This window comes from Lissotriton vulgaris, chromosome 7, assembly GCF_964263255.1.
Source record: "Lissotriton vulgaris chromosome 7, aLisVul1.2, whole genome shotgun sequence".
Classification (NCBI taxonomy): domain Eukaryota; kingdom Metazoa; phylum Chordata; class Amphibia; order Caudata; family Salamandridae; genus Lissotriton; species Lissotriton vulgaris.
The window spans coordinates 346654802-346675903 of record NC_141695.1 but is presented as its reverse complement, the minus strand read 5'-3'; the positions used below and the strand labels follow the sequence as shown (position 1 = coordinate 346675903).

At 50.7% G+C, this 21102-nt stretch overlaps 2 protein-coding genes across 3 annotated transcripts in view; one reads left to right on the top strand and one right to left on the bottom strand.

Moving 5' to 3' along the window:
• Positions 1-5714, bottom strand: part of PIH1D1 (PIH1 domain containing 1) — a 159601-nt gene extending 153887 nt beyond the window's left edge. Inside the window, exon 1 of one of the 2 annotated variants that reach the window (XM_086930228.1) lies at positions 5583-5714. The gene's annotated coding sequence lies outside the window, so the exon portion shown is untranslated. Of the gene's footprint in view, positions 1-5557 lie in introns of both variants that reach the window. The other variant, XM_086930229.1, reaches the window with a different exon arrangement.
• A 410-nt stretch (positions 5715-6124) lies between these two features.
• Positions 6125-21102, top strand: part of ALDH16A1 (aldehyde dehydrogenase 16 family member A1) — a 728744-nt gene continuing 713766 nt past the window's right edge. The window contains exon 1 of the mRNA XM_086930227.1: positions 6125-6310. Within this exon, the coding sequence (XP_086786353.1) occupies positions 6206-6310 (105 nt within the window). The 5' untranslated portion in view covers positions 6125-6205. The remainder of the gene's footprint in view (positions 6311-21102) is intronic.

Genomic DNA, 21102 nt, shown 5'->3' with positions numbered 1-21102 from the left:
GATAAGTGACAGTAGACAGATTAGTCTTGGTACGCCTGGAGACCGTAAAAGTAACCCCTTCCGGAGAAAAAGAACGACCAGCGAGGTCCAACGCCCGGACATCCGAAACACGCTTACAAGACACTAAGCACAAAAGCATTGTCAATTTTGCAGACAATTGCTTACGGGACAGAGAAGCGTTGGGAGGCCAAGCTTCCAGAAAACGCAGCACAACAGAGACGTCCCAAAGAGCCACATATTTCGGACATGGTGGTTTAGCCATTCGCACACCACGCAACAATGCAGAGATGAGAGGGTGTTCCCCAACAGGCTTACCGTCGACCAAAGCATGGCCCGCCGAGAGAGCGGAACGGAAAGAATTGACGGTCCTGTAAGCAGAACCAGCAGAAGCGACAGAAGCAAGAAAATTAACCACTAGAGAGATATCTGCAGAAGTGGGATCCAGGTTCCGTTCAGAACACCAATCACACCACCTACGCCAAGCTGACGCATAACGTTTGCGCGTGTTGGGGGCCCAAGCTTCACTGATGAATCTCTCAGCGTCTCCAGATAAGCCAGGGACTTTCCAGCGTTCCCCGAGAGGCGCCACGCTACAAGACGGAGCTGGCCCGACAAAACTAGGGGATGCGGGTGGAGCAGGGGATCCAACAGCAAGTTCCACCTCGCTGGAAGCAGAAATGGCGTCGAGCAACTCATTTCCAGAAGGTCCGGAAACCAAGCTTGAGCTCTCCAAAGAGGAGTGATCAGAACAATCTCCGACAGAAACTGTTTCGTCCTGGCCAAGACTCGCGGAATCATTGCGAACGGGGGAAAGGCATAGCAAAGCTGTGGAGGCCAAACCTGGAGAAAGGCATCCGTGGCCATGGCCTCCGGATCCGGACGCCAGCTGTAAAACCTGGGTATCTGAGCATTGAGGCGAGAGGCGAAGAGATCGATCCAGGGACGGCCCCACAGGCGAGACAGGGAGCGAAAGACCCGAGGGTGAAGACGCCAGTCGCTGAAGTCCAGGAGATGGCGAGAATTCCAGTCGGCCACCTGATTTTGGCGACCCGGAAGATACTCTGCAATAAGAGTGATCTTTCTCTGTAGGCAGAAATGCCAGAAGTCCTTCGCAATCTCCGCTAACAACTTCGACCGAGTCCCCCCCAATTTGTTCACATAGCGCACCGCTGAGATGTTGTCCATGCGAAGCAAAATGCAACAGCTGGTGGCCTGTGGAGCCAAACTGCGGATCGCAAATGACCCCGCCAGAAGCTCCAGGCAGTTGATATGAAGGGCTAGTTCGTCCTGAGACCAGCGGCCGCCCGTCGTCAAGTCTCCGCAACGGGCTCCCCAGCCCCAAAGACTCGCATCCGATTCCAAAACCAGATCCGGAGTCGAGCCGAAGAGAGCCTTCCCGTTCCAAGCCTCTATGTGTCGGAGCCACCACAACAGTTCCGACTTCGCATCCTGGGACAGAGGAACCAGGTCGGAATACCGAAGACCCTTCTGCAGATGTCTGATTTTGAGGCGCTGCAAGGCCCGATAATGCAGAGGACCCGGAAATATCGCCTGGATGGATGAAGCCAACAGCCCGACTATCCGAGCGATCGACCGCAACGATACGTTCGGTGCAGACAACAGTGACTTCAACTCCCTCTTGATAGACCTGATCTTCAGAGCAGGTAAAAGAAGTTGGCAAGACACCGAATCCACAAGGAAACCCAGAAACTCTATCGATTGAGTGGGAAGTAAATGAGATTTCTGCGGATTCACTAGAAATCCGAGAGACTGAAGTAGATCGACTGTCCAAGACAAATGGGAGCGCAGTTGTAGAGGACACTGAGCCATCAAAAGGATGTCGTCCAGATACACTATAAGTCTCACCCCCCGCGCACGCAGGAATTCCATGACCGGCCGCAGGAGCTTCGTGAAGCACCATGGGGCGGAGGAGAGACCGAACGGGAGTACCCTGTATTCGAACCAGTTCCCCAGCCATTGGAACTGCAGAAAACGGCGATGAGGCGGATAGATGGGAATGGACAAGTAGGCGTCCTTCAAATCCAGACGAACCATCCAGTCGCCTTTGCGTAGAAGATCCCTGAGAAGATGGATGCCCTCCATCTTGAAGTGACGATAAATCACCCGTTGTTGAATTCTTTGAGGTTGAGTACAAGGCGAGACCCGCCCCCCTTCTTCTCCACCAGAAACACATTGCTGACGAACCCCTGTGGATGGCGGTTCGTTCGCACTATGGCCCCTTTGAGAAGAAGGGAATCGATTTCTTTGGAGATCACCTCGGGATCTCGTTGGGAAAAAACAAGGGGAGAAGGGACGGGACCCTGAAGAGGAGAATGGTAAAACTCGATGTGGTACCCCTGAACTGTTTGCAATATCCATGCATCGCTGGAGATCGAGCGCCAATTCTCTAGAAAACACTGAATCCTGCCCCCCAAAACAACACTGTCGAACGGAATCAGGCTCACCTGTAGAGGAGTAATCCTGTCGTCCTCCCTGGTTACCTCCGTAGCCTCCCTTGTTGCCTTGGCCTCGACCTTTCCGGGAGGGATAGAAGGTGGACTTGGATCCGGAATAGGACTGCTGCTGCTGCTGGCGCTGTCCGCCTCCACCCTGTTGGGACTGCTGGCCACGTTGTTGACCAGAACCTCGGCCGAACGAACGTCCCCCTGAACGTCCGGCCTTGGCAAAAACCGGGCGGAATGCCCTACGCAAAGAAGACTGCGCCTTGTCCAGACCACTAAAAGTCGCTACAAACTTAGTCAGTTCTTTCAAAAACGGTTGTCCAAACAAAAGACCCTGAGCCAGAGCACCGGATTCAGAAGTAGCCAGCTCTGACAAACGCGGATCCATCTTGATTAAAATGGAACGGCGACGTTCCGTTGAAAGGGCACAGTTTGCGTTCCCTAAAAGACAGATTGCCCTTTGGGCCCAGCCAAGGAGGACATCGGGATCAATGCCAGACGCCTCCCCTTGGGCCTGGTATGCCAGATCCAGGATTTTTGTCAAAGGACCAAGGACATCTAGTAACTTGTCCTGGCACAGTCGCCAAGAGCGGTCGATACCCTTCTTGGGATCCTTATTAAATTTCTTTAGATAGGTCAAGATCGTGGGATCGACCTCCGGAGTATCCGCTAACTTGTCCGCCAACTCCGGACGAGGGCACTCAGAACGCAACCGAGCACGCACCTCCTGATCAAAAGAGTCGCGGATATGCTCTTGAATATAATCTGCGACTTCTGGGGCTGGGCACCAAACCTTGGAGTTAGGGTGGACGATATCAGAGGGCTCAAAGGTCAAGATTGGTGGATGCGGAGAAGCGTCCACAAAATGCTCCTTTCGGGATTTCTTCGCCGGAGAGGGACCAGAAGATGATGAGGAAGAGGTATCCTCGGTATCCGGAGCAGGAGCAGACAAGGACCTGGCCAAACGAGCAAAATCAGACCTATGAGGATTACCAGGAGACTTAGAAGAATGCGCAGAGGCAGAGGATGGAATCCAACCCTGTTGCTGAGCATACTCAGCTAAATGACGCTTCAGAGGTCCAATGGCACGGACCAACGCAGTATTCACAGACTGCTGAACGCCCTGGTCAAGGGCCTCGACTAAATCAAATTCAAAGGAGTCCTCCTGTTCCTCCTCATAAAAATACTCCTCAGCATCAACATAGTCTGCCATGACGCTGGAATGCACTGGTGAAAAACCAGAAAAATAACAAAAAACTAGAAATACCAAGGTATAACTAGAGGCCCACAGCAAATATAATTGCAATGCAAAAGGTCACAATCAAGTGACTCCGACAGGGGGGGTGACAGCCCCACGCAAGCTATACAGGCAGAGTCACAACTCAACCCAGGAAAAACAGAATAAAGCGTGGAGGGACCAGCTTGCGCAAGAAAGACACCCTAGGCACTGCCTCTAAAAATTATGCAGCCCAAAACCTTCTGAGAGGAAGAGGGCGTCAGAGGGGCTCTCCGGCAGGCAAAGTGGGCCGAGGCAAAGTGTAAACGCGCCGCCTCACAGCGTTCCGAAGCTCCTGACAACGGAGCGTCACAAATGTCACCAATGCGCATGCGCGGTGACTCGCCTTGTTGCCGGAAGAGGAGCGGCGCGCGACACGCGCGCGACTCCCCGAGCCCCGGTCCCGCTCCACAAAGACAGCAACGCGGGCACAATGCGCCCGCAAATACAAGAGAGGCGAACACGCGCTCTCAAAGCAACACAAGCGGCGAAAGCCGAACCGAGTAAACAAACCAGAAAATTAAACGCCGGTGACAGCGCGACGCACAACGCGACTGCGCAACAAACGGTAAAGCGAAACCGGCATGCAATTAAACATCAAATAAACAATGCAATACAATGTAACAATGAGAGTCAAAAGCACTTAACTGGCTGCGAAGCAGCAAAGAAAGAGGAAGTGTTGTCCTCTATGGTTCCTTATATAGCATGCACTCTCTATGGTTGGCCTAAGGGTTCATGGGAGTTGTAGTTTTTTCGTTTCTTTACTGTGTTTTTATTGGCTGCTGTTAGTAGTAAAGAAATGGAGAAAGCATAATCTGAAGCCTCCTGTCCTGCCATAGAATTGCATACCACACATCGTTGACTCCACAAGCTCACTGGGAATAATGCTAGAAAAAGTTTGAAGATGCAGAAGCACATCAGTGCTCTCACCAAAGGAGCTAACTTCCAAATGAGCATCTTAAGGAAAATAAAACCTTTCCTTCCCCCAGTGACTTCAAGTCTACTGTGGAAGCTCTAGTGATTTCCAAGTTGGATTATGGAAGAGCAACCCTCTGCAGCCTTCCTAGATCTAAAATGGCTCCACTACGGGCCTCTCTTAACTCTGCTGCAAGGCTCATCTCAGTTTCTAAAAGATACAGCCATATTGCTTTCGCGCTGAAATCCCTAAACAGCCTCCCACATGAAGCAAGGATACAACTAAAGATTACCTGCATGACCAATAAATCCTTACAATTCTACACCCCGATATCCATGCACAAAAACTTGAGCTCTCTGGTGGTTTTAGATCATCTAGAAGTGCCAGCACCTTACTGCTGAAGCTACAGAAATTCCATATAAAAAAACGTACAATCGAGCTTTCTGGGTACCGTCTCAAGAGTCTGGAATCCCGTACCCCATCAAATCAGACCAAATCCCTCAACAGCATCTTCCGAAAAGCAAGTTAAAGTGCTACCGATGAACACATTTCTGCCATGGGACCCCCGCTTCCCAGGCACTCTAGGCTATGCTCTCCTCACCCGTGTTTCCTATTTGACTTTTAAAATTGTAATTTGATCTGTTGGTTTAGAGTTACTACTTCCTGTACCTTTCATGATCGCTAAATTGTAAAGCGCTTTGATACCCCCCCAGAGGTTATGTTCGCGCTATATAAAACTTTTTAAATAAATAAACGTCCGCTTAGTACTATGTGGGTATCTTTTCTATTGTAAACGTTTGGTATTAGGCTCTAAATTCTGCAATCTCACACTTTAATACACATATCATCAATAGTTGAGGGCTGGAGAGAACGGAGTCTGGCAGACCCTACACCTGGCCTCACCTCACAATCCCGGTTTCATACTCACAAGTCACACCACACACCAGAGCTTCTCTCGCCTGCCTTCACCTGGCAACGGGAATCAACATAGAAAAGAGACATCAAATGTCTAAGTAAGTAAAAATAAAGGGAAAGCGGAGAATATTTCAATGGGATGAACCGTTGAGCCAGTGTGTTCAGTGGCGGCCATATTAAAAGAATCCAAATTGAATACAACATCATGTCACGAATGAAAAAAAGACAACACAATTTAAAATAACGAGTTAAATTATTGCAAACGAACTATATGAGTACCTATTAAATGTACCTTAACCATCGAGCACCCCTTAAATGGAATGGGTACGAAATTATTTTTTAATTTCATAATTTTTGTTTGAGAGCTTAGTCTGTGACGGCTGTATCAAAAATAGGAAATAATTCCTAAAATATTTAGTACGTTTGAATGTTTCTTTACACACACTGTTAAACAGACCTAACAGCAGCTCTTAGTAAGACTCCAGTTTATCGTTTGGGCTTTCTTGCCGCTCAACCCTGGAGCTCTCGTATTCCCCTCCCACTGAGGCAGGATGACAGCTCAGTGGAAACAGAAGAAAGACAAGTGTCGCGGACTCCTGGTCCGTTACATTCACAAGGCAGAGTTGAACTGCTACCATGGCCGCCAGCACTGGAGTTCTGAGTGGAGCGAGTTTCACTGCCCGGGACATCTACGACTCAATGGAGTATGGACCTGCCCCGGAGGCAGCAGCCCCAGCGCAGGTAAGGAGCGCAGTAGTAACGCGTAATGCAGAGTAAACGGAGAAAATAGACAGCATGATTCTGCTCAGCGCAATCAGTAGGGGTAACAGCCACTAGTAAGCAAAGTAGTCCTAGCGATAAATGTAGAGCTGTCTTTCTGCACAGTACATGCAGATAGACTTGGGCCACAGAATAGTAAGACCCCAATACGCAGGTAGCAAACTCCAAACAGTCTGCAGGGTTAAGTTTTTTTTCTGTTTTCGTTCTAGTGTTAAACACCGCACTGCACAGAATTTGCAGTGCTACATTGTACTTGGTTGTCCGCTCCATTTACAGCGACTTCGAGACATTAACTGGTTGGGAGTGACAGACATGTGACCCGTGCGACTGGGTCTTAGGCTGCTGCCGGGCTCCGCTCATAATGAAAGCACTATTGCCAAATTCTGCTCTCCTCTGATTGGCGAGAATGGAATTGACTGGACACCACCCCTTCCGTACATCAGTGGCTAAGGCAACTGTGTAATAGCTCTGGCACTATTAAGGTTCTTTTCTTATCAACTCAGTTGTAGACACATTAAAGAGGACCCATCGGCTTAACAATTCTTGTCCGCTGTTAAGACAAGAGCACGTTCACTCCTTGATTTAAACTTAGGTGAATCAACAGGATACTTGTTAATACCAGCTCAGCCAGATCCTTTTTGAGCTCTTCAAAGTAACCGATGAAATACACCGCATACCAAGATTCTACATGCTCTTATAGACATCACACACTAGCAGTGGTCGAAGTGGGGGAAAAAAAGTAGGGGAACTGTGGGTGGAGAATCAGGGGGCGGGAATAACCGAAGATTGAATCAGTGGGCGGAGTCAGGGGCATGGCTAGAAATAGCAAAACATACCAATTTTTAGTACGTTTAGCATTTCACTGACCAGTTACAGCTTATAACGTTATTTAATTAAAACAATGGATAAACATGTTTGAGGTTTAATTCAGGAAAAAGCAAACAGTCATAGGGAATACAGGTTAATGTAAAGCGTGTGAAATATAAGCAGGAACAACATGTTACCTTAATGCTTTTACTCAATGTTCAGAAATCCATGATTATTTTTTGTCTCTAACATTGAGGTCATGAATACAGGGCTCCTCTTGTACACATGTGTTAAGCAGGGCTCAGAGGAGAAAGGGATTCTTCAGGAGAATCTAGACTCACGGAAACCCACAAAGGCTCCTTCATATTCATGTCGCCAGCTAGCTGCTCAATCATATAGCAAAAAGAACAACTGAATGCAGAACAATATCATACATTCACCCCAGTACAGAGATCTGGGCCTAAATCCATTGTTTCTTTGCTCACCATGCCATTCCAGTTTGGACCCAGCCATATGCAAATCAGTCTAGATTCTGCTCCCAATGGGAACAGTCCTGCCCCCGTCACCTCTCCTGCCCCCGTCACCTCTCCTGCCCCCGTCACCTCTCCTGCCCCCGTCACCTCTCCTGCCCCCGTCACCTCTCCTGCCCCCGTCACCTCTCCTGCCCCCGTCACCTCTCCTGCCCCCGTCACCTCTCCTGCCCCCGTCACCTCTCCTGCCCCCGTCACCTCTCCTGCCCCCGTCACCTCTCCTGCCCCCGTCACCTCTCCTGCCCCCGTCACCTCTCCTGCCCCCGTCACCTCTCCTGCCCCCGTCACTCCTCCTGCCCCCGTCACTCCTCCTGCCCCCGTCACTCCTCCTGCCCCGTCACTCCTCCTGCCCCCGTCACTCCTCCTGCCCCGTCACTCCTCCTGCCCCGTCACTCCTCCTGCCCCGTCACTTCTCCTGTCCCGTCACTTCTCCTGTCCCGTCACTTCTCCTGTCCCGTCACCTCTCCTGCCCCAGTCACTTCTCCTGTCCCGTCACCTCTCCTGGCCCCGTCACTCCTCCTGCCCCGTCACTCCTCCTGCCCCGTCACTCCTCCTGCCCCGTCACTCCTCCTGCCCCGTCACTCCTCCTGCCCCGTCACTTCTCCTGCCCCGTCACTTCTCCTGTCCCGTCACTTCTCCTGTCCCGTCACTTCTCCTGTCCCGTCACTTCTCCTGTCCCGTCACTTCTCCTGTCCCGTCACTTCTCCTGTCCCGTCACTTCTCCTGTCCCGTCACTTCTCCTGTCCCGTCACTTCTCCTGTCCCGTCACTTCTCCTGTCACTTCTCCTTCTCCTGTCCCGTCACTTCTCCTGTCCTGTCACTTCTCCTTCTCCTGTCCCGTCACTTCTCCTGTCCCGTCACTTCTCCTTCTCCTGTCCCGTCACTTCTCCTGTCCCGTCACTTCTCCTTCTCCTGTCCCGTCACTTCTCCTGTCCCGTCACTTCTCCTTCTCCTGTCCCGTCACTTCTCCTGTCCCGTCACTTCTCCTTCTCCTGTCCCGTCACTTCTCCTGTCCCGTCACTTCTCCTTCTCCTTCTCCTGTCCCGTCACTTCTCCTTCTCCTGTCCCGTCACTTCTCCTGTCCCGTCACTTCTCCTTCTCCTGTCCCGTCACTTCTCCTTCTCCTGTCCCGTCACTTCTCCTTCTCCTGTCCCGTCACTTCTCCTTCTCCTGTCCCGTCACTTCTCCTTCTCCTTCTCCTGTCCCGTCACTTCTCCTTCTCCTGTCCCGTCACTTCTCCTTCTCCTTCTCCTGTCCCGTCACTTCTCCTTCTCCTGTCCCGTCACTTCTCCTTCTCCTTCTCCTGTCCCGTCACTTCTCCTTCTCCTGTCCAGTCACTTCTCCTTCTCCTGTCCCCGTCACTTCTCCTGTCCCCGTCACTTCTCCTGTCCCCGTCACTTCTCCTGCCCCGTCACTTCTCCTGTCACTTCTCCTGTCCCGTCACTTCTCCTGTCCCGTCACTTCTCCTGTCCCGTCACTTCTCCTGTCCCGTCACTTCTCCTGACCCGTCACTTCTCCTGACCCGTCACTTCTCCTGACCCGTCACTTCTCCTGTCCCGTCACTTCTCCTGCCCCGTCACTTCTCCTGCCCCGTCACTTCTCCTGCCCCGTCACTTCTCCTGCCCCGTCACTTCTCCTGTCCCGTCACTTCTCCTGTCCCCGTCACTTCTTCGAGTGGAGGGTGGGCACATTTACTTATTTTGCTTGGTGTGCATCAGAGGTTTACTGCAAAATGGGGGGCATTCTAATTTTCTGGCTACTCCCTTGGTTGGATGGAGCAGTGAAGGCCGCTCTTTTAAGGAGTGCAAAGGACACTCATCACATGCTGCTTGCCATTATAAGTGTAGTTCAAAGTTCGGGGCATTTTGATTTTCTGGCTTCTCCCCTGAGCAGAGCCTCACACCTTAAAGGCCACAGGATCGCAGAGGAGGGCTTAAGATCACGTTGTCCTCCAGTTAAAGGGGCCTGGCAGTTTAAAGGAAAACCCCGTTCTGTTTATCGACCTGTATTTCGAACAATCCCCAACAATAGGCATCCCACGATGTTCCCTTGTTCAATTACGTCTGCTGGGTGTTGAGACTAATGTAATATTCGCCGGATTTCTCCTTTAATACATCACGTACCGAGCAGCAAAACACACTTATAAAAACACAGCTTAGAGCACTAAGCAAAATATATATTCCATAAAACGCATTAGAAGAAGCAAGCACCTTCGGGCACGCCTTTAACAGCTACAAGTGTTTTTACAAGTATACTGTCTATAAAAATAGCTTGATCGAATGTAATGCTTTTCCTCACCTCCTCCGCGTCGTCGAAGTCAGGGTTGTGTTTTCCAAACAGCAGATTACACTGCCCACAGAAACCTCTCACGCCCTAGCGGGGTTGTTTTAAAGTTTTGATACACATTTGTGGACCCATCTCGTATATTTGTTGCACAACGAGCCATGGCCTGCACCCAGATACCAGAGACACCTCATGCAGATCTGGCAGGCGCATTGTCATTCCAAAGGGCATGTCATGGGCGCATTGTCATTCCAAAGGGCATAATCAGCCTCATTCGGAATAACAATGGGCCTCCTCGGTCTGTGAGAGCTCAGGGAGGGGCTGCTGCAGCCTCTGGAGGTCAACAGAGAAGTGCGAGCAGCCCCTGGAAGCTGAAAAAAAAGTTATCGTTTTTAGTAGGACTATTCTCTCCATCCCGGGATGCTTTTTTCAAAGAAAGAAGTAGGGGAACGGGCTGAAATTATTCTTAGAAGTAGGGGCACGCCGTGCCCTTCCGTCCCCGCCCACTTCTACTGCTGCACACTAGGTACATTTATACTACATATATGTCTGGACCAGTGCTTTAAATGGGAAAAAATAAGTGCAGGTACTCATTAATATGAGCTAGAAGTGTGGAAAGTGGGCGGGGCTAGGGGCGGGGCTAAGAGCAACATATGATGATACATAATGAATTCTGTACCAGTTGCAGCCACTGTAAAAACACATGAAAAATATGTGTATGTAAACGAAACAGGTTAACTTGTTACACACAATGAAATCCAAACAGGTTAATATGTGAACAGGCCCTCGTTTTGTAATATTTGCTGCTTTTTAATGCCATACGGCTTTTTTGTTGTTGTTTGGCACAATACTATCTACTCTCAGGCATACATACATACACTCACTCTCACTCTCACACTCACTCACACTAAAATCTCCTGAGTGTCCTGATTCTCTCCCTCTTTCCCTCACTTTTCTCTCACAGAAAAACAGGCACACACAAGTCGGCAAGCACACAGACATAAGCAAACACTCACAAAAAGTCTCAGGTGGGATTAAAGCCATTTTAAACTCCTTACCTCCCATGACTTTCTAAATTGCTGCTGTCCATGTTCTGCCTCCATGCCTGTGTTTGCCCAAATGCACACAATAGTGGGAATGTGATTAACAGCGCAGGGCCTAAATGGGCCCTCCACTGTCAATACTGTGTGATGGTGAACACAGCGACATCATGCAAATGATCCCAATCTGAATAGTTCAACAGCGGTTCTGCTCAGGACTATAGAAGCGCCGTGGCTGTCAAATAGGTTCCAACCATGGCAGCCTCGTGCTCACCAGCACTAGCAGCCAGTGAGCATACCTTTCATGAGTATTGGTACTCTCCCCAGCAGTAGAGACGTGCTACTACACACATTTAAAACAATGCCACTGCCCTTTTCCCTACGATCAGGCTCTTCCTGGTACCATGCCTTTACATAGGCATGTCCTCTCATCTTTAGCCTCTAAGCTTATCTCCCTAGTTCTGCTTCTCTTCTTCCCACCATTAGCTTACTCTCTCCACAAGTCTTCAATTTCCTCACTGTTTATTTCCCTACTTGTCTCCTTTTCTCCCCTCCATTCTGTACTCATCCTCTAAGTTTGCCATCTGGCCAGTATTTTGTTCCGCAGTGTGTGTGTCTGTGTGCGTCTGTCTGTGTGCTTCTGGGTGTGTGTGGGGGTGTGCGTGTGTGTTAGACCTAGATTTCTCAAGACTACATAGGGTAGCCTGGCACAGAGCGGGTAGAGCTCAACCCCCCAAGGCTTGTGTGTAATGCTTGCAAACTCACCTGCAGTAACCCAGCGACGAACCCCCAAAAATAAGGACACCACACCAAAATAGAAAAATACTGTTTCCTTTAATAAAATTCTTCAGCTTGGCTTTCTTTTCTTTCAACAGTACAGTACATTCAGCTCAGTACATTTCATCACCTTCAATGATTAGTACACTTTAAATTCCAAATGACAGTTCTTATACTTCTGTCCCCCAGATGCAGAGATCACGTTGAAAAACCCATACAACTTACATGTGCGGAACCCCACACTTTCTCACAGTTGCTTTGGTGCACAATCAGGTTTCTTTACTGAAAATTAAGTGGTTACATTACTTTTGTTTTGATGCAGCTTCCTCTCACAGTTTCAACACCTTCCCACGGTCTCTTGTGCGTCTAGATGAGCACTGAAGGAGACAAGTAAATAATCACTAACTTGCCAATCAATTCTAGTACATGCCACAACCCTAGTAAACTGAGGGACCAGGTTAGTGTTCCCTTGCCCTGTTTTATCTTACCCTTTCCTCCCAGAGCGGTTTGGCACCTGATGTCACAGATTATCCCCCAGTGCGAACTGTCTCACGAAGGTTCTTTCCCTCAGAAAATATCAGTCAGGATGAGTTCGGAACTTGAACAGTCCCTGTGCCGTTTGATCCGACGAGGGTCGGGGCAGGTCTTCACTCTCTCCTCCCCTCCCGAGTACTCTCTCGGCTTACTTGGGTTTAGGAGACCTCCGAAAGTTAACTCGGCTGTTCCCCCGAATGGCCTGGCTCCGCGGGCTCCCTCGGAAGCGTCAGCCTTAACAGGTTCGGCGAGGGTGTTCGTCTCAGCGGCGGCGGGCTCCTCCCACGTCCGGCCTTCAACCTCAGTCACCCTGCCTCTTCCGACGTCAGCTCCTACGCTACCCGGCCTGAAGTCACCGATCAGCTGGGCCTTGCTTCCTCCGCTCCGCAGTCCGGACTCGCACACGGTGTCGAGCGCTCCTCTCTTGACAGGATGACTGCTGGTTCTGCCGCTTCTACATACGGTGAGTAAATAACTTGCTCACTCTCCGCCGACACAGGAGCTTGTTCCTAAGTCCCCTGCTCTTCCTTCAGCAGCGGAACAACGCGTCAGGAACCAGCCTCAATACTGATGCTTTTGCATATTATTTTTATCGGTTCACTTGGTGATCTCGCACGAGTGCCTCCAGCCACTGCAGGCCTCACTACAGAGTCTTTTGGCACTTGTCTGGAAATCGGTGCCAGTGGGGTTTGGTCAGCTCAGGTGGGGTCACTTCCATGCAGGGATATAGCCGGCCCAAGGGTCGATCGTGCCCCCTCACTAGTGTGAAATCCTCCTCCTCGAGTTACCTCCCTCCTCACTGGTCACTCCTTTACTGCACACAATGGCTGCCTGGTCACTGGCCTTTTATAGCCTGGCCTTAGACCACTAGAACCTGCTAGAGGGTTCCAGAACCATCCTCATGCTGTCCTATGGGTCTGCCTCACTGGGGTGACCGTTATGGCAGTTGCTGGCCACCATTTTAGGTTCCTTGATTCTCTCTCAAGTTTCAGGTAGAAGACTAGGCCTCAATAAGGAGGTGAATGGTGGTGTCAGGGAACACCTAACCCATTCCTGATGGACACAATAGAGAATAAAACATATGGAGGCCAAAAGTGACAAAAATAAATAATGATGGGAGAGGAACACCAAAGGGGCAGACAGGTCTAACACGCGTCCCCCCCCCCCCCCAGCTGAAAGTGGGGAGAGCTACCCAACCCCTTGGGAGTTCTTATCACTAAGGCGGAAATACCTAGAGAGACCGTCTGCATTGGCGTGGTCCACTCCCGGCTGATGTTCCACCCGGAAGTCCATTCCCTGTAGGGAGATGGACCATCTCAACAACTTGGGATTTTCCCCCTTCATTTGCATCAGCCAACAAAGGGGCCGATGGTCGGTCTGTACCAGGAAGTGCGAGCCAAACAGGTATGGCCGCAGCTTCTTCAGAGACCATACCACCGCAAAGGCTTCCCTCTCACTTGCACTCCACCTCTGTTCCCGGGGAAGCAGTCTCCTGGACAGGAAGACCACGGGTTGATCCAAGCCCTCTTCGTTGAGTTGCGATAACACTGCCCCAATGCCATGCTCTGATGCGTCTGTTTGGACAATGAATTCTCTTGAGAAATCCGGGGACCTGAGAATTGGAGCAGTACACATTGCTTGCTTGAAGGTGTCAAAGGCCCGCTGACAAGCCTCTGTCCAGACTACCCATCGGGGTTGTTTCTTGGATGTAAGTTCAGTGAGGGGAGCCACAATAGTGCCATACCCCTTCACAAAGCGACAGTAGTATCCTGTGAGGCCCAGGAAGGCTCGTACCTCAGTTTGGGTCTTGGGGGGGCTCCCAGGCCATGATAGCCTCGATCTTCGCCTGGAGGGGCTGCACCGTTCCCCTGCCCACCAAGTGGGCTAAGTACACCACTGACCCCTGCCCAATCTGACATTTGCTGGCCTTGATTGTCAAGCCAGCCTGTTTCAGGGCCTGGAAAACAGCTTGTAAGTGACACAAATGATCCTCCCAACTGCTACTTAAGACAGCAATGTCATCCAGATAAGCAGCAGAGAAAGCCTCCATTCCAGAGAGGGCCTCGTTCACCAGCCGCTGAAATGTAGCAGGGGCGTTCTTTAGCCCAAAGGGCATCACACAAACTGGTAGTGACCCTCAGGTGTGGAGAAGGCTGACCTTTCCTTTGCTCCATCTGTAAGGGAGATCTGCCAGTACCCTGAAGTAAGGTCAAAGGTGCTCAAGTATTGGGCAGCTCCCAGCCGGTCAATGAGTTCATCCGCCCTTGGGATCGGATGAGCATCAGTCTTTGTTACTGAATTTAGTCCCCGGTAATCCACACAGAACCTCAGTTCTGGAGTGGTGCCCGGCGGGGCAGCTTTTGGTACCAGAACCACCGGACTGGACCAGGGGCTACTAGAAGGTTCAATCACTCCTAGCTCCAGCATCTTAGCGACTTCACTGTGGATGCTGGCCTTCAACTTGTCTGACAGCCGGTAGATTTTAGACTTCACAGGTGGGCTGTCTCCTGTGTCCACATCATGGGTACACAGGTGGGTTCTTCCCGGGACAAGGGAGAACAGCGAGGAAAATTGCTCCAGGACCTGGCGGCAATCCCTCTGCTGTTCAGGATTTAGGGATGGTGAGAGAATCACTCCCTCTACCGACCCATCCTTTTCCTGAGACGAAAAAAGATCAGGGAGAGGCGCGCTTTTCTCTTCCTCTGCTCCATCGGTCTCCATCATCAAGATGACCTCGGGCCTCTCGTGGTGGGGTTTGAGGCGATTGGCATGTAGCACCCGTAGGGGCTGCCGGGGGGTCTTAAGATCCACTAAGTAAGTGGCCTTACCCTTTTTCTCCTTCACCTCAAAGGGGCCTGTCCAGCGATCCTGGAGGGCACTTAGCTCTCCAGGGTCCATCAACCACGCTTTCTGGCCAGGCTCCAACTCCACCGGGTGAGCATTTTGGTCATACCACTCCTTCATCACTGCTTGGCTGGCTTCCAAGTGGTCAGAAGCTTGCTTCCACAACTTAGCCATTTGGCTCCGGAAGGCCAGCATATAGCTCACCACATCCTGGGGAAGCTTCCTGGGAGTCTTTTCCCATCCATCTTTCACCAGGCTGAGAGGTCCACGCACAGGGTGCCCATACAAAAGCTCGAAGGGGCTGAAGCCCACTCCCTTTTGTGGCACTTCCCTGTAAGAAAACAGCAGACAGGGTAGGAGGACGTCCCACTTCCTCCGCAGGCTCTCAGGCAGACTTCTGATCATGACTTTTAAGGTCTTGTTAAACCTTTCCACGAGACCATTGGTCTGTGGCTGATAAGGAGTGGTGAACCGGTAGGCAACTCCACACTCCTTCCACATAGCCCGCATGTATGCTGACATGAAGTTGGTCCCCCTGTCGAACACCACTTCCTTGGGGAAACCCACTCGGGTAAATATCCCCATCAGGGCCCTTGCCACTGCAGGTGCAGTAATGGTCCTCAGAGGAATTGCCTCTGGGTACTGTGTGGCATGATCCACCAGAACCAGGATAAATCTGTGACCATCTGAAGTTGGTGGATCCAATGGCCCCACAATGTCGATGCCCACCCTTTCAAAGGGGGTGCTAACGACAGGGAGTGGTTCCAGGGGACCTTTCAGCTTCACCCCTGTTTTCCCACTGGCCTGGCAAGACACACATGTCCGACAGTAGGTGTCGGACGCCACCTTCATCTGAGGTCAATAAAAGTGGGGGACAAGCCTGGGGAAGGTCTTGTCCTTACCCAAGTGTCCTGCCAAGGGTATCTCATGAGCCAGTTCTAAAAGAAAGGCTCGATAACGTTGAGGGACCACCAAGGCCCGTGATGAACCGTGCACGGGTGCCTTGGGTTCACTGTAGAGGAGTCCATTCTCCCAGTAAATATGGTAGCTCCCTGTAACGTTCCCTGCTGCCTGGGCTTTGGCCTGATGCCTCAGTCCCTCAAGGGTAGGACACTCCTTCTGGCCGTTGCAGGATTCCTCCCTGGTAGGACCTCCCTCCACATGCCATTCAGCAGGGATGGGTAGGTTCTCCAATGGAGCAACATCCTCCTCTGTGGACTCCAGGTCCACCTCCGCAGGTGGCCTGTCCATCTCACGAGGTGGGGATGTTGAAGCAGGCTCCTCCTGCCTACAGTCCTTCCCTTTTCTGGCAGCTGGCTGGGCCATTGTTCCAGGCTCCAGCGTAGGCGAACTCCCCCTCCGGGTAGTCTCGGACATAGTGCCGACACAGGCCCAGTCAGATGTACCCAGCATCTCAGAATGAGTCCGGTATTCGACCTCCCTCCAAGCATTGTGCTCCATGTCATTCCCCAACAGACAATCAACTGGCACGGCAGGGCTTACGGCAACTCGAAGTAGACCTGCAACCCCTTCCCACTCAAATGGAACCTCGGCCACTGGATAGTGACCCATTCTGCCGTCAGCCATCGCGGCGGGGTGGAGTACATGTGGAAGTATCTGCTCTGGAGACACCAGATGACTCCTTACCATAGTCATACTGGCTCCTGTGTCTCTCAGAGCCTCCCCTCTTTGGCCATTGATGGTGACCCATTGCTCATACTTAGTAGTATTTGAGGGCAACTGGATCTTAGGGACCATCTCCCAGGGACACTAAGGTGACACCCGCCCACTCCCCTCCATTATCTAAGGGCAACTCCTCCCGAGCACTATACCAGCTACTCCCGGGGCCTTTCCTCCAGTGGGAGGGGGTGGTCTCTTTGGGCACTTCACGTCTCCTTTATAATGTCCAACACCACCACACTCAAAGCAATGGACAACCCTTGGCTGCTGGCTTTGGCCAGGATTAGGGTTTCGGGGTGGGTTAGCCTTAGGGGTGAATCCTCTTCCCTTTCCCTGAAAATTATTTTGGGGTCCTTTAGAGAACTCCTTCTTGTTATCTCCCCCTCCTTCTTCTGTGGGGCGCCCTGTCCGTACCTCTGGGAATCCCCTCCAGTCCCCTTTGAGGACACCCGGGTACTAGCCCAGATGTCCGCCTCCTCAGCAAGCTTCCTGGGGCTGGTCAGCTTGCGGTCCACCAGGTGCTGTCGCAGCTCGGGAAAACATTTCTCGAGTAGGTGTTCCTTAAGTATGAGGTCATACAATCCCTCATAGTCCCCTACCTCGCTGCCCTTCACCCAACCCTCCAAGGCCTTCTTTGCGTAATCGAGGAAATCCACCCAGTTCTGTGTGCCTAGTTTGTGACTACTCCTGAATTTCTGCCTGTATTTCTCTGGAGTCAGCCCAAACTTCCTTATTAGCGCCACTTTCATGGTGGGGTAGTGGTTTTGTTTATCCTGCTCTAGGGCTAACAATGTATCCCTACCAGCAGGTGGCATGCATTTGTACAATCCACCCCCCCAGTGAGTTTCCAGTATCCCATGGGCTCTCAAGGAGACCTCCTAGGCAGCTAGCCACTTAGCGATATCATCACCTGCGCTGTAGCTAGCGACAACATCCTTGGGTAAATAGGGTCTGGGTTCCCTGGTTAACTCTTTTGTTTCGGTGCCACCATTTAAAGGATTTGGAGTCCCTATTTGTAAGGCCTTGAGGTCCAGCTCCTTCAGAGTTAATTCATGGGCTAACCTCCGTTCCTCCCTCTCCAACTCCAACCTAGCTAACTCCCACTTCAGCTTCCTTTCTTCCCTTCTGTCCGCTAGTTCAGCTTCTGTAAGACTCCTCACAGAGATACTGCTGCCCTCCCTTGAGAGTGTCCTGGGACCTGTCAAAAGGTTTCCCCCCTCAGTTTGGTACAACCTCTCTGCCCCAATGACAGTGTCTCTATCCACCTCTTCCTTTTCCAGTTCCTCCTCTAAGTGAGCTTCCATCCAGGCCCTCACACTTGTCTGAAGCTCACTTTTCTTCGCACCCCTTTTGTAAAATACCCCCTTCTTTTGACAAAAATCTCTTAACTGGGCCGCTGTGTAGGCCTCCAGTTCCCCAAGATCAAATTCCATTTTGTCACGGAGTAACCAACAGGTGTCCAGAAGAAAACAAGGAAGGGTGTAATACAAGGATAACCTCCACCCACCGCCAGAAGTAAATTTGGAAAAGCCAAAAATTTAATTAGGAAGTCCGCTTGGAGAAAACTCCAGGTGTAGTCCTGGGGTACGCACCGTGTTACTTCTAGGTGGCTGTAAGCATAAATTCGTATCCCACCACTGAAACACCAATTATGTTAGACCTAGATTTCTCTAGACTACATAGGGTAGCCTGGCACAGAGCGGGTAGAGCTCAACCCCCTAAGGCTTGTGTGTAATGCTTACAAACTCACCCGCAGTAACCCAGCGACGAACCCCCAAAAATAAGGACACCACACCAAAATAGAAAAATACTGTTTCCTTTTATAAAATTCTTTAGCTTAGGTTTCTTTTCTTTCAACAGTACAGTACATTCAGCTTAGTACATTTCATCACCTTCAATGATTAGTACACTTTAAATTCCAAATGACAGTTCTTATACTTCTGTCCCCCAGATGCAGAGATCACATTGAAAAACCCCTACAACTTACATGTGCGGAACCCCACACTTTCTCACAGTTGCTTTGGTGCACAATCAGGTTTCTTTACTGAAAATTAAGTGGTTACATTACTTTTGTTTTGATGCAGCTGCCTCTCACAGTTTCAACACCTTCCCACGGTCTCTTGTGCGTTTAGATGAGCACTGAAGGAGACAAGTAAATAATCACTAACTTGCCAATCAATTCTAGTACATGCCACAACCCTAGTAAACTGAGGGACCAGGTTAGAGTGTTCCCTTGCCCTGTTTTATCTTACTTTTCCAGATATTTTTCACCAGGGTCTATTCGTGATACCACCGATTCTCCACAACCTCCCGCAACTCAGGCTTCAACTGTGACCTTAGCCCTCAACTCGCTCCCCCACCTCTGGGTGTTCGAAATGCCAAGTTAGTGCTACAAAACCTTTTCCTCCCAGAGCGGTTTGGCACCTGATGTCACAGATTACCCCCCAGTGCGAACTGTCTCACAAGGGTTCCTTCCCTCAGAAAATATCAGTCAGGATGAGTTCGGAACTTGAACAGTCCTGTGCCGTTTGATCCGACGAGGATCGGGGCAGGTCTTCACTCTCTCCTCCCCTCCCGAGTACTCTCCCGGCTTACTTTGGTTTAGGAGACCTCCGAAAAGTTCACTCGGCTGTTCTCCCGTATGGCCTGGCTCCGCGGGCTCCCTCGGAAGTGTCAGCCTTCACAGGTTCGGCGAGGGTGTTCGTCTCGGCGGCGGAGGGCTCCTCCCACGTCCAGCCTTCAACCTCAGTCACCCCGCCTCTTCCGACATCAGCTCCCACGCTACCCGGCCTGAAGTCACCGATCAGCTGGGCCCTGCTTCCTCCGCTCCGCAGTCCGGACTCGCACACGGCGTCGAGCGCTCCTCTCTTGACAGGATGACAGGTTGTTCTGCCGCTTCCACATACAGTGAGTAAATAACTCGCTCACTCTCCGCCGACACAGGAGCTTGTTCCTAAGTCCCCTGCTCTTCCTTCAGCAGCGGAACAACGCGTCAGGAACCAGCCTCAATACTGATGCTTTTGCATATTATTTTTATCGGTTCACTTGGTGATCTCGCACTAGTGCCTCCAGCCACTGGGGGCTTCACTACATAGTCTTTTGGCACTTGTCTGGAAATCGGTGCCAAAGGGGTTTGGTCAGCTCAGGTGGGGTCACTTCCATGCAGGGATATAGCCGACTCAAGGGTCGATCGTGCCCTCTCACTAGTGTGAAATCCTCCTCCTCGAGTTTCCTCCCTCCTCACTGGTCACTCCTTGACTGCACACAATGGCTCCCTGGTCACTGGCCTTTTATAGCCTGGCCTCAGACCACTAGAACCTGCTAGAGGGTTCCGGAACCTTCCTCATGCTGTCCTATGGGTCTGCCTCACTGGGGTGACCGTTATGGCAGTTGCTGGCCACCATTTTAGGTTCCTTGATTCTCTCTCAAGTTTCAGGTAGAAGACTAGGCCTCGATAAGGAAGTGAAATGGTGGAGTCAGGGAACACCTAACCCCATGACAGCTCCAAAAAAATTCCTGATGGACACAAAAGAGAATAAAACATATGGAGGCCAAAAGGGACAAAAATAGATAATGATGGGAGAGGAACACCAAAGGGGCAGACGGGTCTAACAGTGTGTCTGTGTGTGTGGGTGTGTCTGTCCGTCTGTATCTATCTGTGTGTGTGGGTGGATGATAGCAAAACATGATGACGTCACTGAATTATACCAATTACTTTATAACTGGGATCACATTTAAAACTATTAGCCATGGGAGATGGGATGCGCAAACATGGAAGATGACAGCACGTCATGATGACGTCACGGAATTATTCAAATTACTTTATTGACAAGACGTATCCACGGGACGGGCCAAACGGGATAAACATTTCAACTGTAGATTATTATCATGGGAGGGCACGAACACGGAAGAAGGCACTTGGATTATGCAAATAGAATGCAAATTTGAAAATATTAGCAATGGGAGATGAGATGCTCGAACACGGAAGATGACAGCAGGACATGATGACGTCACGGAATCATGCCAATTACTTTATATCCGGGATCACATTTAAAACTATTAGCCATGGGAGATGGGATGTACATTTTAAAATATTAGCCATGGAAGATGGAATACACACACGCGGAAGATGACAATATGATGTCACTGAATTATTCAAATTACATATTAACAAGATGTATCCACGGGACGGGGCCAAACGGGATAAAAATGTCAACTGTAGATAATTATCATGGGGGGGGGGCACGAACACGGAAGA